General features: G+C 38.2%; 1 protein-coding gene across 2 annotated transcripts; it reads left to right on the top strand.

Annotated features, from left to right (window-relative positions):
- Positions 1-347: 347 nt before the first annotated feature.
- aass (aminoadipate-semialdehyde synthase) lies at positions 348-25,156 on the top strand. 2 transcript variants are annotated; one of them, XM_084397005.1, is made up of 24 exons: positions 348-721; positions 1,717-1,958; positions 4,081-4,257; positions 4,413-4,497; positions 5,251-5,318; positions 5,499-5,645; positions 6,391-6,469; positions 6,596-6,723; positions 7,105-7,256; positions 7,378-7,500; positions 9,885-9,996; positions 10,165-10,224; positions 11,229-11,296; positions 17,536-17,657; positions 17,756-17,885; positions 17,998-18,108; positions 19,156-19,264; positions 19,527-19,667; positions 19,795-19,962; positions 20,042-20,137; positions 20,349-20,464; positions 21,935-22,023; positions 22,194-22,370; positions 24,360-25,156. In XM_084397005.1, the coding sequence occupies exons 2-24, from the start codon at positions 1,719-1,721 to the stop codon at positions 24,476-24,478; spliced, it is 2,817 nt and encodes a 938-aa protein (XP_084253131.1). In that variant the 5' UTR covers positions 348-721; positions 1,717-1,718; the 3' UTR covers positions 24,479-25,156. The 2 variants fall into 2 exon arrangements, with proteins under 2 accessions (XP_084253131.1, XP_084253132.1); XM_084397006.1 differs by having other exon boundaries at positions 605-721; positions 1,672-1,958.
- Positions 25,157-25,605: the final 449 nt, after the last annotated feature.

The raw sequence follows: 25,605 nt of genomic DNA, 5'->3' as shown, positions 1-25,605 counted from the left end.
TTGCCAAGCTGGTTTCTGGTCGGCAAGATGTTTTACCCAATAAAACCAGCAAGCTAGACCATTGGAGACCAGTCAAACCAATTTTAGTCTGGTGTGAACGGTGTTTTTCTAGAAAGAATTCTTGAAATATATTTTATTTATTATACACTTTAAATGTAGTAAACATTAATAGCCTGTTGGTGTCTAAATAACAACACCGCAGGATATTTTTTCTTAACTTGAAACAAATAAAACCGAAATAACCCATTTTTACCTCGTCATCGCTCTCTGCTGCCACACATTTGTACTAGAGGCGCGCGGAAGAGAGAGCGCGCGAAAGGGGAGGGGCCTGTGTCCTCACTCTGCTCAGTCATAAAGCTGCGACGCGACGTCAAGGGCACGCGAGGAGGCCGATCCTCGTTCTGAGTCGGGATTGGTGGGAACTAATCCAGGGCTCAGATTACTTCGCTGCATTCCAGCCAGAAACAAATATTTGCGCTGTAATCTATACCGCATGGATAAGGCTAGTTAGCTCCACGTTATTTGCCCGAAGTGTTGGAACAGCTAACAGGTCAATCCCGTGACGTTGTTCTTCTGCCATTCACGTTTACGCGACACAGTCACTCATAAGAGCCGAAGCGACAATTTATATATAAACCTCCTGTGCATTGCACTTCACGTTAATGTGATTATTCAGCCGGCACCACTTTGTAGGTCCAGGCAAACTGCGTAAAGAGTACAGGTAGGTGATGACGTGTTCCGAAACTCAAGCTGCAGTGAAACACTTGTTGCTTATAAGCTGCAGGATTCAACCAAGGGCTTTTTCTCAAGAACTCTGAGGTTATGAGGCAAATTTCTGTTAGCCTGAATGCTTGGTTTTTATTCTAACAGTGGTTAATCTATGTTGGTTTCAAACTAAATAACAAAAAGTCCATCTTAACGGAAAGGTTTACAGTATTTTTCATAAGTGTCAGCCAGGTTGGGGTGAGTTCAAGTTGTCATATGTGACAAGAAGGGTATATTTAGGTTTCATTAAAAATAGCCTAAATAGTAATTATTTGTTTGGTAGTAACACATTTTAAATGCATTTATGTTGCATATATCTGAAAATAGAAGTCTTCCAAAAGCAGATTCACAAAAATAGCTTTTATAGTGTGAAAAAGTCTGCAAACCTGCATTTCAGGTCATTTTACTGGTTTCATGTGATCATATGACATATGCTACTCTTTAAACTTAAGTTAAAGGATAACTAACATATAAGTTAAACTTAAGGAATGACAGCACAGAAATTGTGCATTAGTTTTTGCTAGTTTTGTGGGGGGAAAAAAGTGAATACACACACATACATACATACATACATATATATATATATATATTATTTAGGACATTTATTGTGTTATTCCAGCTGTCATTGCCACTATTATTGTACTATTAAAATATTCTGTATTTAAAATAATCCTGTCCGTTTCATCCAAGACTTACAAATTGCAGATATTAAGTTTCATTAATTAATTTATTAATAATAATAAACGTCATTTAAACATTATGAAAAGCGATATAAAAATAAAACTTGCCTTGAGCTTGGTTCAAATGCAATCCTCTCCTTTGCAAACCATAGACTGTGTTTCTAGGCTCATTTTTATGTTTGCACTTCTGTTGCTCTGAACATTTCTCAAGTGTGATTTTTTTCAGATGTGTGTAGTAGTTGTAACCTGTGTGTTTTGGAAACTGGTCCAGTCATGCTGCGTCTCGTGAGGAGCCAGGGCAGGGGGTTTAGGGTCTGCGTGTGCTGTCAGCGGAGGTCTCAGCATCTCCATCATCACCAGCGGAATCCTAAGAGCGTCATAGCCATCCGGCGCGAGGATGTCAACGTGTGGGAGAGACGTGCGCCCCTGGCACCACGACACGTCAGGGAGATGACAGCGGCTGGACACAAGGTGCTCGTGCAACCCTCCAACAGACGGGCCATCCATGACAGAGTGAGTCAATGACTGGCATTTCTTTCATAGGTCATTTTTGTAGTGCATATTATTATTTTCATTATTATTTCATGCCTTCTTGGGCTTGAATGGAAAAATACACACAACAAAAGTATGTCAAATGCCTGTCTTGGCGGGTATTCACGTAAACACTGTCAGTTATATCTTAACTGAGCGTAAACACGTGTAACAGTATATTGGATCAGTGCATTCGGTATTAAAGTGACAGCAGCCTAATAAACCTGCTCATAATCAAACAACAAAAGATATAGAAAATCACTCAGTGCTCTTTCTTGACTGAATGACCTTTTTAGATTTAACAATGATTAATCTATATTTGATCATACAGTGAATATGCAGTGTTATTTTACGTTAGATTCATCCATTTCTGAACCTGAATACTGTTAGACTGTTAAAACACTATTTTTATTTGTCTATTTGTTCTGTTGTATTTGAGCTGTTGCTTTTAATTTGTTTATTTGTTCTTATTTTATTAGTGAAGACTCGCTTGTCTTCAGTAAAGTTTGAACTTTATGTTAGTTAGGCTTGTAGTTTTTGCTGTGGAATAGAAATTGGAGAATTGTGAAATTTCACTGGTATCAAAACATTTTGGTGGCTGATGTATTAGAATAGAATGTTACATGGGTCAAAACAACAGCAACTTTTAATTTTTATTTAATTTATTTTTTTACATTTTAATAGGGAAGATATTGGCAGGGCAAGTAATAATTTGAACCGCTGGCCTTGGCCAGGCCAGTAGAAAAAAAACCACAGCATTGAGCCCTGTTGATCAGCAAATCAACATATTATAATGATTTGTGAAGGATCATGTGACACTGAAGACTGGAGTAATGATGCTGAAAATTCAGCTTTGCATCACAGGAATAAATTACATTTTAAAATATATTCAAATGGAAACAGATATTTTCAACTGTAATAATTTTTCACTGTATTACTGTTTTTACTTTATTTCTGAAAATAAATAAACACATCCTTGGTGAGCATAAAAAAGATATTTCAAAAATAATAAAAATTATACTGACCCAAAAACGTTTGAACAGTAGTGTGTATATAGAGCTGGTAAGTCCCGCCCCTTCCGTAAAACCTCGCTGGACCTCAAAGTTGAAAAATCGTCAATGCAAGTGAATGGGAGAAAATAATTATTTTCTGGTCCCGTTTGAATTGTGCCATGAATGGGAACATATGTTGTCTGTGAATTTTTTATATAATCTTTCATGTTACAAGTTTGACAGTATATGGTATGATTCGTCGGCTAGCAGTTGTGGAAAAGACATAACGAGAAAGACTACATGTCGCCTATGTGACGTCACCCCATAAAGTTGACTTACCCGTGGTTTTCGCCAACCTCAACGATTTTGTCCTCTCCCTGAAAGAAGGCGGTGAAGTGCACCAAAGACACAGTCATGTTTAGCGGGATCCGTGAGCTAGAGCCGCGTGCTAGTGGTGGTGACGTTTCAAACGCGTCGAAAGCAGCGAAGAGTTGTAGTCCACAAAGTGCTCTCACACAAAGTCTAACCGTATCAAACTTCTACCCGCTAAATTGTAGCATTCTTTACACGAAAAGTTCTATAAAAAATTCACAGACAACATATGTTCACATTCATGGCAAAATTCAAACGGGACCAGAAAATAATTATTTTCTCCCATTCACTTGCATTGACGGTTTTTCAACTTTGAAGTCCAGGGGGATTAGCGGAAGGGGCGGGATTTACCAGCTCTATAGAGATTATCTGTATATTTATTTTTTTCATTTATATTTTAGCTCTTCATTGTAGTTGTGAAATATATATATACACATACATACATACGTACGTACGTACGTACGTACGTACGTGCATATATATATATAATATAAATATAAATCATATTTTATTTAATTGTCAGTGTCACAAATTGTACATAAAAAAATAGTACATTGAAATGTAATAAATAATGACTAGGATGTTGCTATTATCCCCATTCCACTTTGATAAATTTCTATTTTTGTTCTACTCACATTTAAGGGCCCTTAATGTTTCCTTTCCCACTTGATATTTATGATATTTAGATGAATGAAATTCTTATCGGATTGAGTAGAAATAAAGACTGTTTCTGTTCTCAGTACTATGAAAAAGCAGGAGCTGTTATCCAGGAGGACATCTCAGAGGCGTCTCTCATCATCGGTGTGAAAAGACCCGCGGAGGAAAAGGTGTACCCCCGGAAGACCTATGCCTTCTTCTCTCACACAATTAAAGCACAAGAGGCAAACATGGGGCTCCTAGACGACCTTCTTAAAAAGGTGAAAGTCTCTTTGTAGAATGAAAATGGTCAAGGACAGTTTACACTGAATGCCAACTGCAATACTCTCATGCGTCATACGTATTTGGAAATGTTTATTCAGGAGAGGCAGGTTTCACAAGATACTCATGTCATCATATACCCCTTCTTTTTTAGGAAGTTCGACTCATTGATTATGAAAAAATGGTGGACGCCAATGGTTTCAGAATAGTAGCGTTTGGACAGTGGGCTGGAGTTGCTGGTATGGGACTTTTTGACTCACAACATGATACATAAGTCACCTGAGTTAAAGGGATAGTTCACCCAAAACTTTTAATTCTGAGATCATTTACTCACATTTATTTAGTTCCAAACTCGCCTCAATGACCTTCACTTAAGAAACACTAAATGAGACATTTAGCAGAATGTCCAAGCTGCTATTTTCCAATGAAAGTGGATGGAGATCAAGGACAGCTATATATTTAAATCCCATTACCGTTCAAAAGTTTTGATTGTTTTTTAAAGAAATTATTACTTTTATTTAGCAAAAATGTATTAAATTGTTCAAAAGTAACAGTAAAGTCAGTGTTACAAAAGATTTCCATTTCAGTAAATGCTGTTCTTTTGAACTTACTATTCATCAAAGAATCTTAAAAAAGAGTCACAGTTTCCTCAAAAATATTAATAAGCACAACTGTTTTCAACATGTTTCTTGAGCAGCAAATCAGCATATTAGACTGATTTCTGAAGGATCATGTGACACTGAAGACTGGAGTAATGATGCTGAAAATTCAGCTTTGCATCACAGGAGTAAATTACATATTCAAATAGAAAACAGTTATTTGAATTTGTATTCATATTTCACAATATTACTGTTTTACTGCATTTTTGATCAGCAGCCTTGGTGAGCATAAAAAGTTATTTAAAAAACATTTTGAATAGTGGTGTAAATCTTTAAAGGGTTTCCCTGCTGTATGTTGTCCCTGCCTAACATGATGTCTGTGTTTTTTTACAGGAATGATTAATATTTTACACGGTCTGGGTCTGCGTTTGCTTGCCCTTGGACACCACACCCCATTAATGGTATTCGTTTTTGAATTGCACTTCTATTTTAATGTCTATGCTTGGCTTGGCACATACACTGTTATATGTGGTACTTGATTATTGGTTCTTGATTATTTAGTAGCCTATTTAGTTCAGTTTTATCATTTAAATCTACAATTGTTGGATATATGATATGTTTTAATATTCATCACTTGACAGCACATTGGTATGGCGCACAACTACAGAAACGTCAGCCAGGCAATCCAGGCAGTGAGGGATTGTGGGTATGAAATATCCTTAGGTCTGATGCCCAGGTCCATTGGTCCTCTCACATTTGTGTTCACTGGCACCGGCAATGTGTCTAAGGTAAGTATTATTAAAGACAACCTATTTTTTGTTTACATTTTCAACTTTCTTTAGTGTGTAATATTGCTGTTTAGGCATGAAAAAGTCTGCAAAGTTACAAAGCACAAAGTCACTCCAAAGGCCAAGGGAGCTATTCTCTATATCAGTGCGCATTCTCCCTGAAACGCCTCGATTATAGGCCCGAGGTCTGGTTGAGTTCCATTAGTCATGTGTTGAAACTTGCAGTTATGGTAAGGGTTGTGACATTTCCAAAACACACTTGAAGCAGTTAACCAATCACAACACACTGGTCCAGCCAACCAATCAGAGCACATTGTGCTTTTCAGAAGGAGAGGCTTCATAGAGACGCAAACTAAACAGAGCGTTACTGACAGACTGGGAAGAGAGGTGCTGCAACAATGTAAAATATGTATAAAATAATGTGTTTTTAGAACATTCAAGCATAAAAGCCTATTCTAGTAGACCCCAAAAACAAAATCAAGTCTTTGTGAACGGCTGTGTTTTTGCTCTCAAAAACATGATATGCAGGATAGAACGAAAAAAAGTCTTTTGTCTAAAAATGTCTTTAAATGTCTTAAAAAATATACTTTTTTTAACTTCAGCACTGTGTTTTTGGAACGCTGTGTTATGAATGTGAGACGCACTAAACGCCTCAAGCACATCCATCTAACCCATGTTTACATAGAAAACCAGTGGAAGGCAAAAATGTGTTACTGTTATGAAAATGAAGATGCTTCCTTTCCAGGGCGCCCAAGACATTTTCAACGAGCTACCCTGTGAGTACGTGGAACCTCATGAATTGAAAGAAGTCTCTGAGAGTGGAGGTATATCTACTGTTTCCTAGTCATTTTCTGTTACACATAAAAGGAATTGTATTTTCATGTGAGGTGTTTGCAGTAATTGGCACTTTGCTGTGTTTGCAAATTGTCTCATGCTAATCCTCTTTGCAGACATGTCTAAAGTGTACGCCACAGTGATCAGCAGACATCACCACCTGATGAGGAAGAGCGATGGACTCTACGACCCCCTGGAGTATGAATACCATCCTGAGCTTTACACATCGCACTTCAGGAAGACCGTGAGTACACACAAGAAATGTACTAGGCAGCCGATTGGTTCACCTTAGTCTTAAGGTGCGGTCACATTTGCCATCGTTCAGCGAATTTTCGTGTGCGGAATACAGTCATTTTAATAGGAATACACACTATTGGGAATTTTGTGTGAGGGAGAAAGAGTTCTCTGCATATTTTGCAAAGTGGTCACACTGATTCGCCACATTGAGTAACTTCTCTGACTGAGCTGTGCTTCATACAACACTACACTATTGACAATAGAAATAGACATTTTTGCTCACTAAATTTTGCTCAAATTTCGCTAATGTGACCACACCTTTATTGGCTGCAGTGTTTGAAAAGTAAATGTGACTGAAATGCATTAGAAAAGTCTTGTGTTTGCACAGGTGGCCCCTTACACAACCTGTCTGATAAACGGCATATACTGGGACCCTCACACACCTAGACTCCTGCGGCGACTGGACGCCCAGCGGCTGATCAGACCCGTTATACCCGCATCATCGTCACCTGATCACGGCTGCCCTGCACTTCCCCACAAGTGAGCCTCTAATATTATTGTCGGTCTCCAAAATGACAAAAAATCACCATAAAGTATCATAAAAGCCATTGGTTTGATCCTTCTGAAGAAGCAGGCATTTCTGTTCATCTGTGAATTTCAGGTTAATGGCCATTTGCGACATCTCTGCGGACACGGGCGGCTCCATTGAGTTCATGACGGAGTGTACCACTATTGAGAAACCCTTCTGCATGTATGATGCCAACCAGCATATTGATCGTGACAGGTGTGAATATTTAACTTTTTTTTTTTTTTTTTTTTGAGTACACCAAATCAAGCAAAAAGTCCCATAGACTTTCAATGAAGGACAGACCTGAGTCATATCCAGAGACTAGAATGTCATAGAGATTTGGGTGACCAAAAAATTTGTCCTGAGACAACAGTTTTTTCATTATTTTGTAAGATGGACCCAGAAAATCTAGTGCATTGAAGGAATCTTTTTTTTTTTCTAAGTTGAATTTTAGAAGAAATTTTGTATTTACTATCATCATTTATTATCGGAGTGTCTATTTACACCATGTGCAAATAGCGCACCTTGTTGGCAGAGGCTATATTAGATTGCGTTGGTCATGATCCGGCTGTGTGTTCATTAATTTGCGGGTAGTCAGTCGATCAAGCGCAGAACTTTCCACTCCCATCGGTGCTTTTGTGGAATTGCGCTCTCCCGGTAATTTTCCCTGTTTAGTAAATTTAGCCCTAAGGCGGGTGGCGTTAGATTTTGACGCAACTGACCCGTTTTATAATATTCTACAATACATTACAAGTAGTACCTGCCACTATTTGCGCTAAGTATAAATAGCATCTAACAACAATTTAACTTAGTGCAAAGAACATACTGTTTTAATTTCATGTAAATAGCTTCTGCCTTATATTATATTGTTGAATGTTGAATTCGTATCTGCCATGTAAAAGCCTGAGAAGTTGATATGGCAATTAATTTAAAGACAACAAACCAGGGGTGTGTTTCCCGAAAGCATTGTTAGCCAACTATGGTCGCAAGCTCCGTTGTTACCAACGTAGTTGAATGATTTGGCGTTTCCCAAAACCATAGTTCCAATTAACATTCGCAAACAGCATCGCAAACTTGTGTGGTTGGAACTACAGCCCTCGAGCTGTGGTTCGAAGCATAGTTTCTTGTTTAAATTACATGTGGACTTGCATAGATCTTGCTCTTGGGCAGAGCAGGCAAGCTACCATTCAGTACATTCTGTTGGTGTGATCCCATTTAAATATATATGTCGTTGTTTGGGAATTGCACCCCATCATAGGTAGCTACGTTCAGACTGCAGGCAAATGTGACCCAAATCCAATTTCTGCTCATATGTGACTCATGACTGTGTGAACCACACAAACCACTTGGAATCTGATCTATGTGGTTTCAACTGCGATTTGGGCCACTTCCATATGTGGTCCTAGCCTGGCTAACGTCAGACCTCGTCTCATTGAGACGTGGTCTGGGAACCACATGTTCATTTTCTCGTATTTGAGGCGTGGTTTACGAATGCCCTGAGCCGTTTATTGGGCGCTACGAATGTCTATCAAATGCGCCTGTACGTAGCTCATAGCCAATCGTTTCAATTATACCAGATGACGTATGTAGAGCGACAGAAATTCGATGAGGAAGAAGACGATGGGTCAAAGATTTATGTGTACACGATGGCGTTCTACTACTTAGAACACTATCTAAGGCTGCATCGAAAGGTAACTTTGCGTCTAATGCCATGTTGGATCCATAGATATAAACAAACTGCTTCGGTGTGTCGCATAGACATCGTCATCGTCTTGCTGCTCCCTCCCCGTTCTGTGATTGGTTCCCTTTTTGAGGGGAAAATCTGGTCCATGGTGTCCAGGCTGCCTAGCAGCGTGAATAAAATCGCGCTGCGCACAAGGAAGCATGGGAAAACCCAGACTAATGTGGTCCTAAATCCGAGAAAGGTCAGATGTTTTGCAATCCAACCTCAGTCTTAAGTCAAATAGAAATTCATGCGACTTTTACGTCACTCTAGATCAACATTCGTCACAATTCTGCGCTCATGAGATTCAAAGATTTTACATACCCGAAGTTATCAAATGTAGTCAGTGAAGGACCGTGATGTGTCAGAGCTCATAAGTATTACAGTGACAGCTCTATAAACAAGCAAAATATGAGGGCTTGTATCATAAATGTTTCAAAACTGCTCTTTTTTTTTTCTTTTCTTTTTTCATCCTCGCCTTTGCTTTTTATATTGCCTGTGCACAAATGTCCTCCGTGTTTACTTCCGTATGACAGCGTGCTGTGACATCTGTTCATCGTTCTTTTATTCATGTGGATGAGTCCTGTTCGCACTAGAATCTGATATTGGCCACATTTAAAACAACAATGTGAACAGCTACTGTATACAAAAATTCGATCAGAGCAATAAATCGGAATTGAGCATTAATGCTCGCAGTGTGAACGTAGCCTTAGAGATTTGGATGCGGGCCGTTTATCATCCACCAATCCCTCAATCAACACCTGGATATGCACTAACATCGAAAGCATAGCAACACCCTGGCAACACTCTAGCATCACATGCTCATTATCAAATCTACTTTTTGAACCTCCTCTGATTTGCGTGTATCTCTGTGCAGCGTGGAAGGTAACGGCATTCTCATGTGCTCCATCGATAATCTTCCCGCCCAGCTGCCTATTGAGGCGACTGAGTATTTTGGTGACCGGCTGTTCCCTTACGTCTGGGAGATGGTAAGATATGACACAGGGTGGTGAGTAAGTACCCAACAGCTTTGCTCTGGAGAGGATTGCTTTGAACATGTGCCGGTCTGGTTCTGATTGAGAGATTTTTGCATTTTTGTTGAAGATTTAATATGTGAATATTTGATCAGATTTGTGATGGTAGCCTTTGTCCCACAGCTCCCATCAGACGCCACCAGACCGCTAGAGGAAGAGGATTTCTCTCCACAAGTCAGAGATGTAAGTGTATTAAGAGGGTGTTTTTACAGCTTTTCCTTCCCCCTCCCCCCTCTAAATTGCTTTTGAACCGTGGAGCAATGCTTCGTCTGAGTTGTGTCCGTGCGCAGAAGGCAGGCTCAAAAACGTGTGGAAAAACTTGAATCAGAGCTAAACGGGCAGCATTTCAGCTGGAGTCCATCCATACATCCATTGATTTTTCAGTATGGAACTAAAGCTGGGAAGTCTGAAATACAAATTTCTGATGAATTCGAGGTAAAGGGCGCATCTTAGATCAGTATGGAGATTTTAAGTTCATAGCAGAATTGGAAAAAAAAGTTTTTTCCACACATTATCGGTCAAAGTTTTGGGGTCTGTAAGATATCTTTTTGAATGTTTTTGAAAATAACTCTGTTATGCTCAGTAAGGCTGCATTTATTTTATGAGAAACACAGTAAAAACAGTAATATTGTGAAATATTATTGCAGTTTAAAATAACTATCTTCTATTTGAATATATTTTAAAATATAGTTTATTCCTGTGATGTAAAGCTGAATTTTCAGCATCATTACTCCAGTCTTCAGTGCCACATGATCCTTCAGAAATCATTCTAATATGATGATTTGCTGCTCAAGAAACATTAATATCAATGTTGAAAGCAGTTATTATCAACTTACTGCATCCTTGCTGAATAAAAGTATTAATTTGAGTAAAGTATTGAATACCCCAAACTTTTGAATATTCAGAGACCTCAAGAAAATAAGTCAGAGAAATGCATTTAATTACCAATTCAAACTCAGTTCAAATTCAAAACTGAACTGAATGTGAATGTAAAGTATTCTGAATTCATTTATGAATGGTGCATAACCTTGGTATTTAATGATTGCTGTATTCATGTGCCATGGGATTTTCAAAGTACTTCAGAATATACCATGATACACATCCAAATGCACTACCCTGGTACTTTGTTGTTAGCTTCTTTAGTCTGTTTGCTAGTAGTATTATATGCATTGTTTTTCTCATTCTAGGCTGTAATTACGTCCAACGGGAAGTTGACGCCTAAGTTTGAATACATTCAGAAACTTCGAGAAAGGAAGTAAGGAACGCTTTTTCTTTCCTTGAAGTGAATTCAGTGTCTTGTGGTATTACTGTAGCTCTGAAAGTGTTTTTAGTCTGCTTTGTCCGATTGGACAGTGGACGTGAAGGTCTAGATTCAGAGGTAAGGTACTGATACATTGCTTTGGATAATGTGCTTACACGCTGAGGATGGTGTTCTCATTCAGAAGATTTCTCCAAAGGTTGAAAGACAGGTAAAAACATTAATCCAGATCTCAACAGCCTGTAGCCTTGAAATGCTCTTTTATCATTATAGAGGAGAATGCTTTCAGTTACGCCTGAATGTAGACTTTTATATGCAAAAGATAGGAGGAATGCACATTAACCCCTAGGGCTGATATACAACCCTATTCCCATAGAAAATGTCTAAAACTACACACTGTAGACATGTTAGTGTTGAGTTGGAAGGAGGACACTTTTGGAATTACAAAAACTTCATTGGAATTACACTGGTGGTCAATTAAGATTTTGTAATGTTTTTGAAAGAAGTCTCTTATGCTCAGCAAAGCTGCTTTTATTTGATGAAAAATACAGTAAAACAGTAATATTGTGAAATATTTTTACATTTAAAAATGGCTGTATTCTCTCTTTATATATTTTAAAATGTAATTTATTTCTGTGATGTAAAGCTGAATTTTCAACATCATTACTTTAGTCTTCAGTGTCACATGATCCTTCAGAAATCATTCTAATATGATGATTTGATACTCAAGAAACATTATTATTATTATTATCAATGTTGAAAACAGTTGTGCAGCTTAATATTTTTGTGGAAACTATTATACAGTAACTCATAAACTCTTTACCATTTAAAAGTTTGGGGGTAAGATCTTATTTGAAAAATAGAAATGAACACTTTTATTCAAGGACACATTTAATTGGTTCTAGTGACAGTAAAGACATGTATAATGTTACAAAATATTTTTGTTTCAAATGAATGCTGTTATTTTAAACTTTCTGTTAATAAAGAATCCTGAAAAAAAATCAGTTTCCACAAAAATACTGTTTTCAGTATTGTTAAAAAGATCCATTATTGATAATTGTGCATCAATTATAATTGATAATAATTGAACTAGGGATGTCCCGAATCCCGATCCGATCTCGTGATCGGAAATCGGGCCCGATCACGTGTTTTCAGACTCGATCGGAATCGGACGTTACCTCCCGATCAGGACTCGGATATATATGTATATATATTATCATTATTTTTTTAACACATATATAGTTATGCGGTGGCACAGAGTTACGCCGTTTTCACACTGCACGCATTAGCAGAGCATAAGCAGCGCAGGAGCAGTGTGTATGGTGAGCAGGAGCAGGACACGCGCGTTTTGCTTTCACATGGCAGCGTTTGTCACACGCGGTTGAACCGCGGGTTGTGTAGGCTACAGACAGAGTACTCTATAATGGATAAGTTGGCATTGCTTTATTTCGTTTTCAAATACATTTAAGAGAAAAGACTTGTCAAGAAGCTTATTTTATTAATCATTTCATTTATATAACTTTTGGTTCATCTTTGTTTTTATTGTTATGGCAACAAGTTTATGTTTGGACATTTGTTTTCTTTTTAAATTGCTGTTGGTCATTTGATTGACTGTTTAAAACACAACAGATATCATCAATGCACTTTTGGGATAAAACTGCGGTGTATTTTGGCCATGATCAATATTGTCACTTTAATTCAGCAAAAGCGGCGCAGCAAAGATAGACTCGGCGCCGAAACGATCGCGGCACTTCTGCTCTGCTCTGCTATACGCACTGCCGCGCCACCTCTGCGCGCGGTGTGAATGCTCTAAAGCCTGGTTTAATCTGTTAACATGGGCGGCAAAAAAAATACGCACTGCTAACAGTGCAGTGTGAAACCGGCGTAAGAGTTAGGAGTGCAGTTCCTAAAAGCACATTACTGGCTTTGCAAACACTGTAGCACTTTTATTTTTTATTTGTTTACATACCTGCCGGGTATTTTAAGTTGAGGTGCTATTTGTTTATATATTAGACTTTTTTTTATATTTACTGTTGCACTAAAGTCCAAAAGTGAAGAATTAATTTATTACTTGATTGTTCAAGCTACCTCACAGAAGTGCTCTGTTTGTTAACAGAGTTGTTGAATGTTAAAATAAGGTGAATTAAATAAAAAATAAGGAACATCCTGGATCTGTTTTTTAGCTCTTCTTTATTCTTTTTTTTATGTATTAAGTATCGGATTGGGACTCGGTATCGGCAGATACTCAAAATCAAATGACTCGGACTCGGACTCGAGGGCAAAAAAACCTGATCGGGACATCCCTAAATTGAACAATAAATCAGCATTTTAGAATGATTTCTGAAGGATCATGTGACACTGAAGACTGGAGTACTGATACTGAAAATTCAGCTTTTTCTATTTTAAAATGTAGCAGTTATTTTAAAATGTAATAATAGTTCACAACATTTAAAAAAAAATTGCTGTATTTTTGATCAAATAAATGCAGTCTTAGTGAGCCTTCTATCAAAAACATAAAAAAAACTTAATTATTCCCAACTTTTGCCCACCTACGGAGCGGGGCCCCCCTAGTCCCACTTTGTCAATTTTTTTTTTTTTATTATAACTATCTTGTGGCCTCAAGATAGTAACTCGTGGCCTCAAGATACTCAAGATACGAGTTACTATCTTGAGGCCACGAGTTACTATCTTGAGGCCACGAGTTACTATCTTGAGGCCACGAGTTACTATCTTGAGGCCACGAGTTACTATCTTGAGGAGATTCTATCTTGAGGCCACGAGTTACTATCTTGAGGAGATTCTATCTTGAGGCCACGAGTTACTATCTTGAGGCCACGAGTTACTATCTTGAGGAGATACTATCTTGAGGCCACGAGTTACTATCTTGAGGAGATTCTATCTTGAGGCCACGAGTTACTATCTTGAGGCCACGAGTTACTATCTTGAGGAGATTCTATCTTGAGGCCACGAGTTACTATCTTGAGGCCACGAGTTACTATCTTGAGGAGATTCTATCTTGAGGCCACGAGTTACTATCTTGAGGCCACGAGTTACTATCTTGAGGAGATACTATCTTGAGGCCACGAGTTACTATCTTGAGGCCACGAGTTACTATCTTGAGGAGATACTATCTTGAGGCCACGAGTTACTATCTTGAGGCCACGAGTTACTATCTTGAGGCCACGAGTTACTATCTTGAGGCCACGAGTTACTATCTTGAGGCCACGAGTTACTATCTTGAGGAGTTACTATCTTGAGGCCACGAGTTACTATCTTGAGGAGTTACTATCTTGAGGAGTTACTATCTTGAGGCCACGAGTTACTATCTTGAGGCCACGAGTTACTATCTTGAGGCCACGAGTTACTATCTTGAGGAGTTACTATCTTGAGGCCACGAGTTACTATCTTGAGGAGTTACTATCTTGAGGCCACGACTTACTATCTTGAGGAGTTACTATCTTGAGGCCACGAGTTACTATCTTGAGGCCACGAGTTACTATCTTGAGGAGTTACTATCTTGAGGCCACGACTTACTATCTTGAGGAGTTACTATCTTGAGGCCACGAGTTACTATCTTGAGGAGATACTATCTTGAGGAGATACTATCTTGAGGCCACGAGTTACTATCTTGAGGCCACCAGTTATTATCTTGAGGCCACGAGATAGTTAGAATACATTTTTTTGACAAAGTGGGACTGGGGGGCTCCGTACCCACCAGTGTACATTTGCAGACATTCCATTACAATAAAAGTTACACTTTCTTTTAAGGTGACGTAGTTACATTGCACTTACTCAAATAAGTACTGAGTAATATTAAATAACCACATGTATTACTATAGAGTTAGGGTTAGTTACTTGTAGTTATGCATAATTTACTGTTATTACTATAGTAAGTACATGTAGTAACGTGTAACTACGGTCACCTTAAAATAGTGTTACCAAACGCTTTTGTGAAAGTGACACATGTCGGTGCTTTTGGATGATCATGTAAATGTTTCTATAATATCTGAGACTGTGGGTTTTTTTTTTTTATGGTACAAAACCCACTGAAACAGGAGTTTCGCCAAACCTGTTTAGCTAATTTTTTTGTCAGGCTGATGAATTTTCCCATGCTGACTTTGAAACATTAAACCTCAGGAATTTCCCACACGTACAGAAGACGAGTTGCTGACCGTGTTTGTTTTGTCCAGACACAGGGTTCGGCTCCTGTGCCTCGCTGAGCACTGCTATAGCACCTTGCTTGGCGAGAGTACACGTCACGTTCTCTCATGGGTACATGATCTTATTCTCTAACCGCAGCCACAGTCTCTCCCACTCACTCTTGTTCTTGGAATTTTTCGCATGCCAGAAAAAGAAATCAATGCATCAGTTCTTTTTAAGTTTCTTAAGTTCAATTATTCTCCAAGGTAAGCTTCACTTTTCACAAGCCAAATATCTTTTCATGCTTGTTAATTGATTAGGCTATATCTAGTTTTTGAATCGTTTTCATTAAATGGAATAACACGATCCCTTTTCAAGGCATAATGAAAGCTTCCTGTGCCTCCCGCAGTCAACATGTCTTTCTCGAAACACTCTGATAGAGCTCTTTTATGCCACTTCTGTCTCATTCAAGGGTGAAGAACCAGGCGACAAAACGTTAGACTGAATTAGCTAGTCTGTATCCAGTGTGGTGTGTACTTAATGAAGCCGCCCACAAGCCATCATTGACCTCCACTTAATCAATGGAAAGCTTTAAAGACCCACCATTTGACTTGTTTTGATTTAGTTCTTGCCCTGAAACCTTCTAATAGAGCCTTTGCCTCGTATCTAAGAATATCTGATTGTACTATGCTAAAATCTGAGATACTTCGTGCAGTATAGACAAAATGATTGCTTATTATTGTTTAATTTGATTTAAATGGATTGTTTTTTTAAATGTTATAAGTATTAAAATATTTAGTGTTAAAAAAAGAATATAATTTATGCATTTAAAAAAATATATATATTTAAATACATTTTTTAAAATGTTATAAAATTTGTGTTGTGTAAATAATTTATAATCTTCATTTATTATTTTTAATATATTGTTTTTAAAATTTTATCATTACAAAATTAACATTTAGAATACATTTTTTTTAAATGCTATTATTTTTTTACTACAAAACTATTTAGTGTTATAAAAATATTGTATTCGTTATTATGAATAACATTTTAGTGTTATAAAGTATTTATAATAAAAAAAAATTCATTGTAAATGTATTATTATAAAAATGTATATAAACCACCATAAACTACGTATTTTCCCATTGCGCTTTTTTTAAACATCTTATGCCTCTGGCTGCAATCTTAGGTTTAAAAAGATGTCTTGAAATCACTGTGATCTGTTCTAAACCTAGTTATTTGGCAAGTCTGTATTTCAACTAATTACAGTACGCAGACTAATTAGTTCTCGAGACGTTTAAGCAATGCACAGATTTTGAAAATATGTAGTTTTGCATGTGACCAACTTTTTTTTTAAATGGTTAATTCTCCTTAACACCCTTTAACTGTGGTACGAATAACTGTTAGGCCATGACAAACCTTCCTATTTGAAATGTTTTATTATGAACTAATGCACCTCATTATATGATCTTTGTAAAAGTAGCACTAAATAGTTGTAAAACCGAGATCTAAAACACATATTTAGCGGTTATGAATGTCTAGTTTAATGGTATTTTGAGAAAGGCATGCAGGTGGTGGGGGGTTAAGTGTTACATATTTGCTCATGTGCCGCATCAAATCCAATTAGGCTGAGCGACGGGGTGCTTGGATCACATGTGTCCCCCAGGGGACTCGCGGAGCAAAACGTTGATTTGCTTTGATTATATTCTGACTGGAGAACTGGCCGATCTAGAAGTACAGTAGATATGTGCGTTTTCCTCTGTTTTTTTGTTTTTTTAATACACTCTTCCTGCTCCTGAAGTGTCATTTGATGATTTGTATGTGTTTGTGGTGGGATATTCTTGTGATAAAATGAAAAATGAACCTTTGGTGTCTTTTACATTTTCTTGATTTCATCTCTTGGACAATCCTACAATATCGTCTGTGTCCTTTTGTGGGTTTTGCATCCCTTTCAATCGGTTTAACATCACAATCCAGCAAGATATGTTTTGTGATTTCACAGATTGCTTGGCCAGTGAGAAGGTGTGTGTGTGTGTGTGTGCATGTGTGTGTGTGTGTGTGTGTGTGTAGTAATGGCTGTACCATCTGGCAAACAGGGAATCGGAGCAAATCCTAAAGAAGGGAGGGATGAAGCGGGTGCTGTTGCTGGGCGCAGGCTATGTGTCTGGGCCAGTTATCGAGTATCTCACCAGGGACGCTGGCACTCAGGTCACAGTGGGTATGTTCCCGTCACAAAATCCATCTGGAATGCTGTTTTACTGCAGTGTAGAAATTACTGTCGCAGTCCTTAAATCTCCTGTGATCTTCGCATTGCAGCTTCAAATCTGTTGCATCAGGCTGAGGACATGGCAGCCAAGTACCCCAACACCATCCCCGTGATGCTGGACATCACCAGCCAGGAAGGACACCTCGAGTCTCTGATCAAAGACCACGACATCGTCATCAGGCATAACCAGAAACTTCATTCACTTTATGATGCATTGACATGAGAAATTCTACTTTGATGTACACTTTAAAAGGCCAACAATTCACATTTATTTGTTGTTTTTGGTGTCTAGCATGCTGCCATACTCATTTCATCCACAAGTAGCCAAGCACTGCATTAAAATGAAGGTGAACATGGTGACCGCCAGTTACTTGAGCCCCGACATGAAGGAGCTTCAGAAGAGGTAGGGAACTTCCTGTTTCTTAGAAAATGAATTTATTTTAGAGAGAACCCAAAAAAATGAAAATTCTGTCATCGTTCTTTATCTGTGCAGTCATTCGTTTTTGTTTTAAAATTGAAAGTAGAAAAATTAGAAAATGTTGAAAGTATTCAGCTTGTTTATTTTTATTTATTTTACATTTTTTCTACGTTCAGTGGTAGAAAATGAATATACAGCTTGAATATTCGCTTTCCGCTGATTGGTCAACTAAAGATCAAACCATGCTGTCATCAGTTGTTACTCAGTTTTAGAATAATAGTCCTCCGCTGCTACAGTTGTACGGATTCTTAAAGCGTTTATGCAACTACATTTCCTCTCTTTCTCATCAAACAACTTATCAAACTATTATCCTTACTATTATCCTTACCTTATACTTACTGTGAATATTATTCTGTTGAGCAGTTCAACTGATGATGACATGGGTTTGATCTTTGGTTGACCATTTTTGCATTTCATTGTTTTCTTTCTTTTTTTAATGAGAAAACGAAAAAGGCATCTTTTTATATTTTTATATATATATATATATATATATATGAAATAATGGTAAAAGACTGTTAAACTGCTTAAAGGTAAGGATCTTTCTTAATAATGACAGCAGAACAGTTGTATCATCCAAAAAACTGGTGACTTTATGCTCCCCAAAAAAATATCAAAATGAATTCAAAATTAAAAACATGCTCATCATAGAAGAGGTATTTTAAATAAATTAGGTACGACAAAAAAAATATTTTTGCGTCAGAAGTCGACAAAACCACTGTAAAAGAGTCAGTAAGTTAAGAAACAGATTTGTGAGTGAATCATTCAGATTTTGTCAACTGGATCAATTGATTAATTGAAAAGATCTGAAAAAAAAAAAAAACTATTTATAAATTAAAATTCAAAATTATATTTTGGTACATTAAAAGCCCTTTGAAAGTATCTTTTTTGACTTTGTTGGATTTTTAACTACCTCTGGTTGAGTTCATTAATATATGCATGAGGCTTCACCATGATTGGCTGTTGTTTCCCAAGTGCCGAAGATGCTGGCATCACCATCGTCAATGAGATGGGTCTGGACCCTGGCATTGATCACATGTTGGCCATGGAGTGCATCGACCAGGCCAAGGCAGACGGTTGCACTGTAGGTATTGCATGCATGCACTCATGTTTGTTTACCAGTTGGATGTGTTGATGGGTATTTGCAATAGAGTGACATACTGTGCACCATTGGTGCGCTCATCACCACGTCTGGAAGACATATTGACAGACCTCAGCTATCATTCACAGCTTTTTGAATGTTCATTTTCACTTAACGGTCGAGTATGGTCTCCTCTGTGAACATTTGGTCAAGTCACATGGTGTTCTTGTAGTTACTCCAAATTTAAATCACTGTTTCTTGACAGGTGGAGTCTTACAGCTCTTTTTGTGGTGGTCTTCCTGCTCCAGAGTGCTCAGACAACCCACTGCGTTATAAGTTTAGCTGGAGTCCGTACGGTGTCCTGCTCAACACCATCAGTCCGGCCATCTATCTAAAAGACAACCAGGTGATGCAGGCTCACTTTAAAATCTCCTCTGTAATTCTGTAGAAATCACCTGGAAGCTTTCAAAAATGTGATTAAAAAACATTTAGAAAAAAAATCTAGTTCACAAAACTGTCCATCGGCTGCTCAGGTTGTCAGTGTCCCTCCTGGTGGTGCTCTCCTGGATGTCACAAAGCCCATGGACTTCATGCCCGGTTTCAACCTGGAAGGCTTTCCCAACCGAGACAGCACCAAGTACGCCCAGCCGTATGGGATTGAGTCCGCACATACTTTGATCAGAGGAACTCTGCGCTTCAAGGTATTCATTCTGATCAGTTGTACAGATCATTGTAGCCTGTTTTCCAGTGCCAACATGTTATGCATGTATGTGTCTGCAGGGCTTCTCCTCTGCCATGAGTGGCTTTGTGAAACTGGGACTCATCAACACTGAGCCGTGTCCACTGTTGGGCCACACGGCTTCTCCTCTCTCATGGGTATGGATTTATTGACCCCCCCGTTATTTTCATAAAATGTATTTTCTTTAATAAATATATGTTAATACATGATGAAAAAAAACAAAAAAACAAGACTTGAGTTTTATAACTAGGGCCCTGAATACTTAAACAGCATTCATTTGACTAGTAGTCCTACACGCAGCCATATATTGTCAGTCTTTCTTTTAATATCATTGTGTCTGGTACACAGAAAGAGCTTCTCTGTAAGCTGATTGGCTTGTCCACAACTCTGAGCAGCAGTGCCTTTGAGGACGCTGTTTTTGAGCGGATCGGCAGGGATGACTTCAGAATGCAGAGCCTCAGAAGGTGGGTAGAAGAATTCAGCCTTCCATTACAATGCCTACTGCTGTCTATCAGGGGAGCTTTAGAGCGATCAACAAATTAATAAAACATATGATTGATTATTAATGCAAGATTTTATTAAGTAAGTTTAGTAACAAATAAAGCTTCATTTAAATAAAGCATTCAAACAGTGAAACATAGCGCCAGCTACGCCAGATTCATGGTCTCGAATCATACAGAATGATTAGGGTTAAGTATTTAAGGAAACTCTTAACCCCAAGTATTAATCCAGTGGTTAACAACATAGCAACCACCTAGCAACCACCTAACACAGAATGCAGTACACACCATTTAAAACACGCCAGCAACCGCATAGCAATGCCATAGCATCCACCTAGCAACCACCTAACACAGAATGCAGTAAAAGCCCCTTAAAACACTCCAGCAAACCGCATAGCAACACCATAACAACCACCTAACACAGAATGCAGTAAAAGACACTTAAAACACCCCAGCAACCGCATAGCAACACCATAACAACCACCTAACACAGAATGCAGTAAAAGCCCCTTAAAACACTCCAGCAAACCGCATAGCAACACCATAACAACCACCTAACACAGAATGCAGTAAAAGCCACTTAAAACACCCCAGCAACCGCATAGCAACACCATAACAACCACCTAACACAGAATGCAGTAAAAGCCCCTTAAAACACTCCAGCAAACCGCATAGCAACACCATAACAACCACCTAACACAGAATGCAGTAAAAGCCACTTAAAACACCCCAGCAACCGCATAGCAACACCATAACAACCACCTAACACAGAATGCAGTAAAAGCCCCTTAAAACACTCCAGCAAACCGCATAGCAACACCATAACAACCACCTAACACAGAATGCAGTAAAAGCCACTTAAAACACCCCAGCAACCGCATAGCAACACCATAACAACCACCTAACACAGAATGCAGTAAAAGCCACTTAAAACACCCCAGCAACCGCATTGCAACGCCATAGCAACCACCTAACACAGAATCCTGTAAAAGCCACTTAAAACATCCCAGCAACCGCATAGCAATACCATAGCAACCACCCAGCAACGGCCTAACACAGAATAAAGTAAAAGCCACTTAAAACACCCCAGCAACCGCATTGCAACGCCATAGCAACCACCTAACACAGAATGCTGTAAAAGCCACTTAAAGCACCCTAGCAACCACCTTGCAACCACCTTTCAACCTCACAACACCTCTTAGAACACTTCAGCAACTGCATAGCAATGCCATAGCAACCTTATAACAATGTAATGCTAACACCACACATGCATCAGCACATAAAATATTGCATACATATTTTTAGCCACTATAATAAAATGTTTAAATTATAAATGATGTCTTTATAATGTCTAAAATCTCTAATAAAGTATGTTTGTTAATGTAAATGATAGTCATTCAGCATAGAGATGACTGACTGGTTGAATCCCATCAGGCTCGGTATGCTCAGTGAAGAGCCGGTTCCTCACGCTGACACCATCTTAGCCGCGCTTGCTAAGCACCTGGAGGCCAAACTCTCCTTCGGTAAAGACCCAGCTGCTCTTTCTTTCCCACATTCATGTCATGAGTGTCAGCGAGCTTTGAAGATTTATGATATGTTTATGAAGGTCATTCCTTGCGCTCCGTGATGAGGAGAATGTGTCTTCAGCTGCACATAAATGAGCATAGTTTTCGTATCATTCTGTCTCGTGCAGCTAAAGGCGAGCGCGATATGATCATCATGAGGAACGATGTTGGAATCAGACACCCAACGGGCGAGCTGGAGACCAAACACATCAGTCTGGTGGTTTATGGGGATCCCAGTGGATACTCGGCCATGGCCAAAACCGTGGGCTACCCTGCAGCCATCGCAGCCCACATGGTGCTCAATGGTCAGTGTGTGCTAGTTACTGAACTCAACTGCTATATGCTCTTTTATCTGAACATCTAGTAAAAAGGCATTTCATTTATGGTTGCACCAATATAGAAAGATGGGCCAATACAGAATATTTATTTTTAGAATCTGATAACCAATACATTGCCCAATATTAGCCTATATATCAATCTTAAATCGATTAATCGCGATTAATTGCATCTTACATAAAGTTTGTAAATATGTAATGTGTTATATATTTACAAACTTTTATGTTAGATGCAATTAATCAATTTGACTGCACTACCTACATTTTGTGAGACTAATTTTATAAAAAGTATTTATGTTAAATATACCCATTTTACTTAGCGTAAAGATAGCAGTAACATTATATCACTGATATTAAATATGCCATGCATCCCTAGTTTCAACTCACTCGAATTACTTCAGAAGGAGTTTGAATTCTGTTCTGTTCTTTTCACTATTTTACAAAATATTTCCAGGATGGAGTTTCCAGTAATTGCCAGTGGCCTTTCTTATAAAGTCACTTTGATTCAGAGGTGTAAAGAGTAACTGAAAATTTGAATAAAACTACAGCGAAAATGACTCCATTACAAGTTGCAAGTCACCAATTACAAAATAACTGGAGTAAAAGTCTTAGAGTGTCTGATTTTAACAGTATTTAAGTATTTTACTCGTACTGAACGTAACTTTCAAGTATGCACTAGTCCTCAAAATAAATCAAGGTCAACACAACAGCCTCTTAAACACGTCTACAAACACTCAAGTCTTCGTTAAGCTCAAGTGCTCAAAAAGGGCATAAGTAAACCAATATCCTTCAAAAAGGTCTTTTCAATATAATGGATAAATAAAATAATGTTAAGTAAAATGAAATGGTCAAAGCCTGCTTGCATGCTGCTTTCGGCCTCATCTCATATGTGACCCTGGACCACAAAACCAGTCACATGGGTCAATTCTTTGAAATTGGGATTTATACATCATCTGAAAGCTGATAAATAAGCTTTCCATTGATGTATGGTTTGTTAGGATAAAACAATATTTGGCCGAGATACAACTATTTGAAAATTGTCGTTTGTACGCAGAAAAATCGATAAGCATATCGTTGTCGTGTAAACGCACAAAAGCTTCTCCTGAAACGGAGCAGTCCCCGCTTTGTCAGGACATCTGTTGTTTGTGGATCACAACTTGTATGTCGTCTTATTTGTAGTTGCGTTTTTTTTATTAACTGTTCCAATTTAAAATTTTATGTAGATTCTACGATGTTAACTCCGCTAGCCTGCTAGCCAACACTAGAGTTGATATAGTGTTTACTGTAGCTTTTGTAAGATGATTCACCGCTCCTTAGGAAAATTAACCATAGTTTTGTGATCGATTACTGTTTGTATTACCATAGATTCCCACAAATATCATGATTAAATGGTGTGTAACATCATATATAAAATGTATAAAAAACCAAAACAAAAAAAACCATACCACTCTGAAACATCCTGTGAAATCCGTGCTTGCAAAGTCCGTGCATGAAATCCGTTATGCACGATCCTCTTGTTAGTTAACATTCTTAAGTCTGAATCAGGCTTAAATTGGTTTGAAACAATCCTTAATATGTACATCTGAGTAGAGCTTGCGGTTATGGTAAGGTGCGTGACATTTCCCGAACTAAGCGCTGCCAATCACAACACACTGGGCCAGCTAACCAATCACACGCCACATTTTCGGTTCGAGCCAAACTGAGGAGATACTGCTGTAATAATGTAAAATATATTTAAAAAAATGTTTTTTGAACAATTAAGCATGAACGCATATTCTAGTACATCTGAAAAACAAAATCAAGACTTTGTTGTATCAAAGATCTTAAAGGGGTCCTATTATGCCATTTTACAAAGTAGCCAAAAAGATACTTTAAGTACAGTAAATAATTACATACATTTACTCAAATACTTTACACTACTGCTTTGATTTACTGTGAATGTGTGACGTCTGACTGCAGGTGAGCTGACGACTAAAGGACTCGTGGTGCCGATGACGAAGAACATCTACAGTCCGGTGCTGAAGAGACTGCAGGACGAGGGTCTCCGGTGCATCACTAAGAGCACTGTATCAGAGTAACCTCACACACACACACCAACATCTCATTCTCTCTCATCTCTGTGCTACACGTCTGTAATGAAACCGCTAGCAGTCGATTGTTTCCGAAACATCCATTACCACAATGAACGGTTCCAGATCATTAACTACGGTTAGTACCTTTGTTTTCAAACTTGAATCTGATAGTAGATTTTGAGAATCTGGTTGAAAATAAAGTGTTCGTTTTATCAGTGTTGTCATAAATCAGGAGCGTTACACTGTAAATAAACTCCCACAAAGCACGTTTGACACGGAACCGCACAGTTTCCGCTTTCTGCCATTGATAATGACCTTTATACACTGTCAGTATTTCCCTACTCTTGTACTCAAAGGGTTTAATCATCTGCTTCAATCAAGTTCAACACAAGCAGTAGTGTCATATTTATGCTTAACATGATGTCATGTTGAATACTACTGATTCAATTACCCATTTTCTGTAAGGCTTTGCCATCAGGTTCCCAATAATATTTCTTGTATGTGAGACGTGGCACTGTAGTGAATTCTTTTAAATATATTTTTTTTCACATGCAGATATTAATGTAAACCTTCATTTGGGTAATGTGGCGTAAAAATCATTTCTACGCCATTTTAACCATAGCATGTCCAAAGAGTTGTTTTAAAACTAGCATTTGTCCAATAAAAGGTTTGCGTTTTCTTGCATCCGTTTTATTTTCCTTGTTTTTCGTCAAATGAACGTCTGAAATATTGTTTGTCATCTTCATCAGACAGAAATGAGAGGAAGTTACCCTTCACCCCCCCTCTTCCATCCCCGTGTGTTGACTGCCCGGTGGCGGCCATAAACGCAATCTGCATTGTTCACGGTGTGCGGTCACTATAAAGTAGGCCACCAAGCGCAGGATAATTGGGTCTGTAATTATTAGAAGTTAAAAATGCAAATGAAGGTACCAGTGTCTGTGTCTGGCCATTTGACCCATATTTTTGTGTAAATGAGTAACCTTTTGCTCTTAAGACTGGATTAGAATTTGGGAATAATTACAAGCAATTCTTCAAAGGGATTATTCCATAACTCCATGTAGCTGCCATCTTTGTCACCAAACCCCTAAGCCACGGACTTATAATAATCGGTTCCTGAAGATGCAGTGGCTTAA

Source organism: Rutilus rutilus (assembly GCF_951802725.1).
Source record: "Rutilus rutilus genome assembly, chromosome: 23".
Classification (NCBI taxonomy): Eukaryota; Metazoa; Chordata; class Actinopteri; order Cypriniformes; family Leuciscidae; genus Rutilus; species Rutilus rutilus.
The sequence above is the reverse complement of the archived record's forward strand: the minus strand, read 5'-3'. Positions and strand labels throughout refer to the sequence as shown.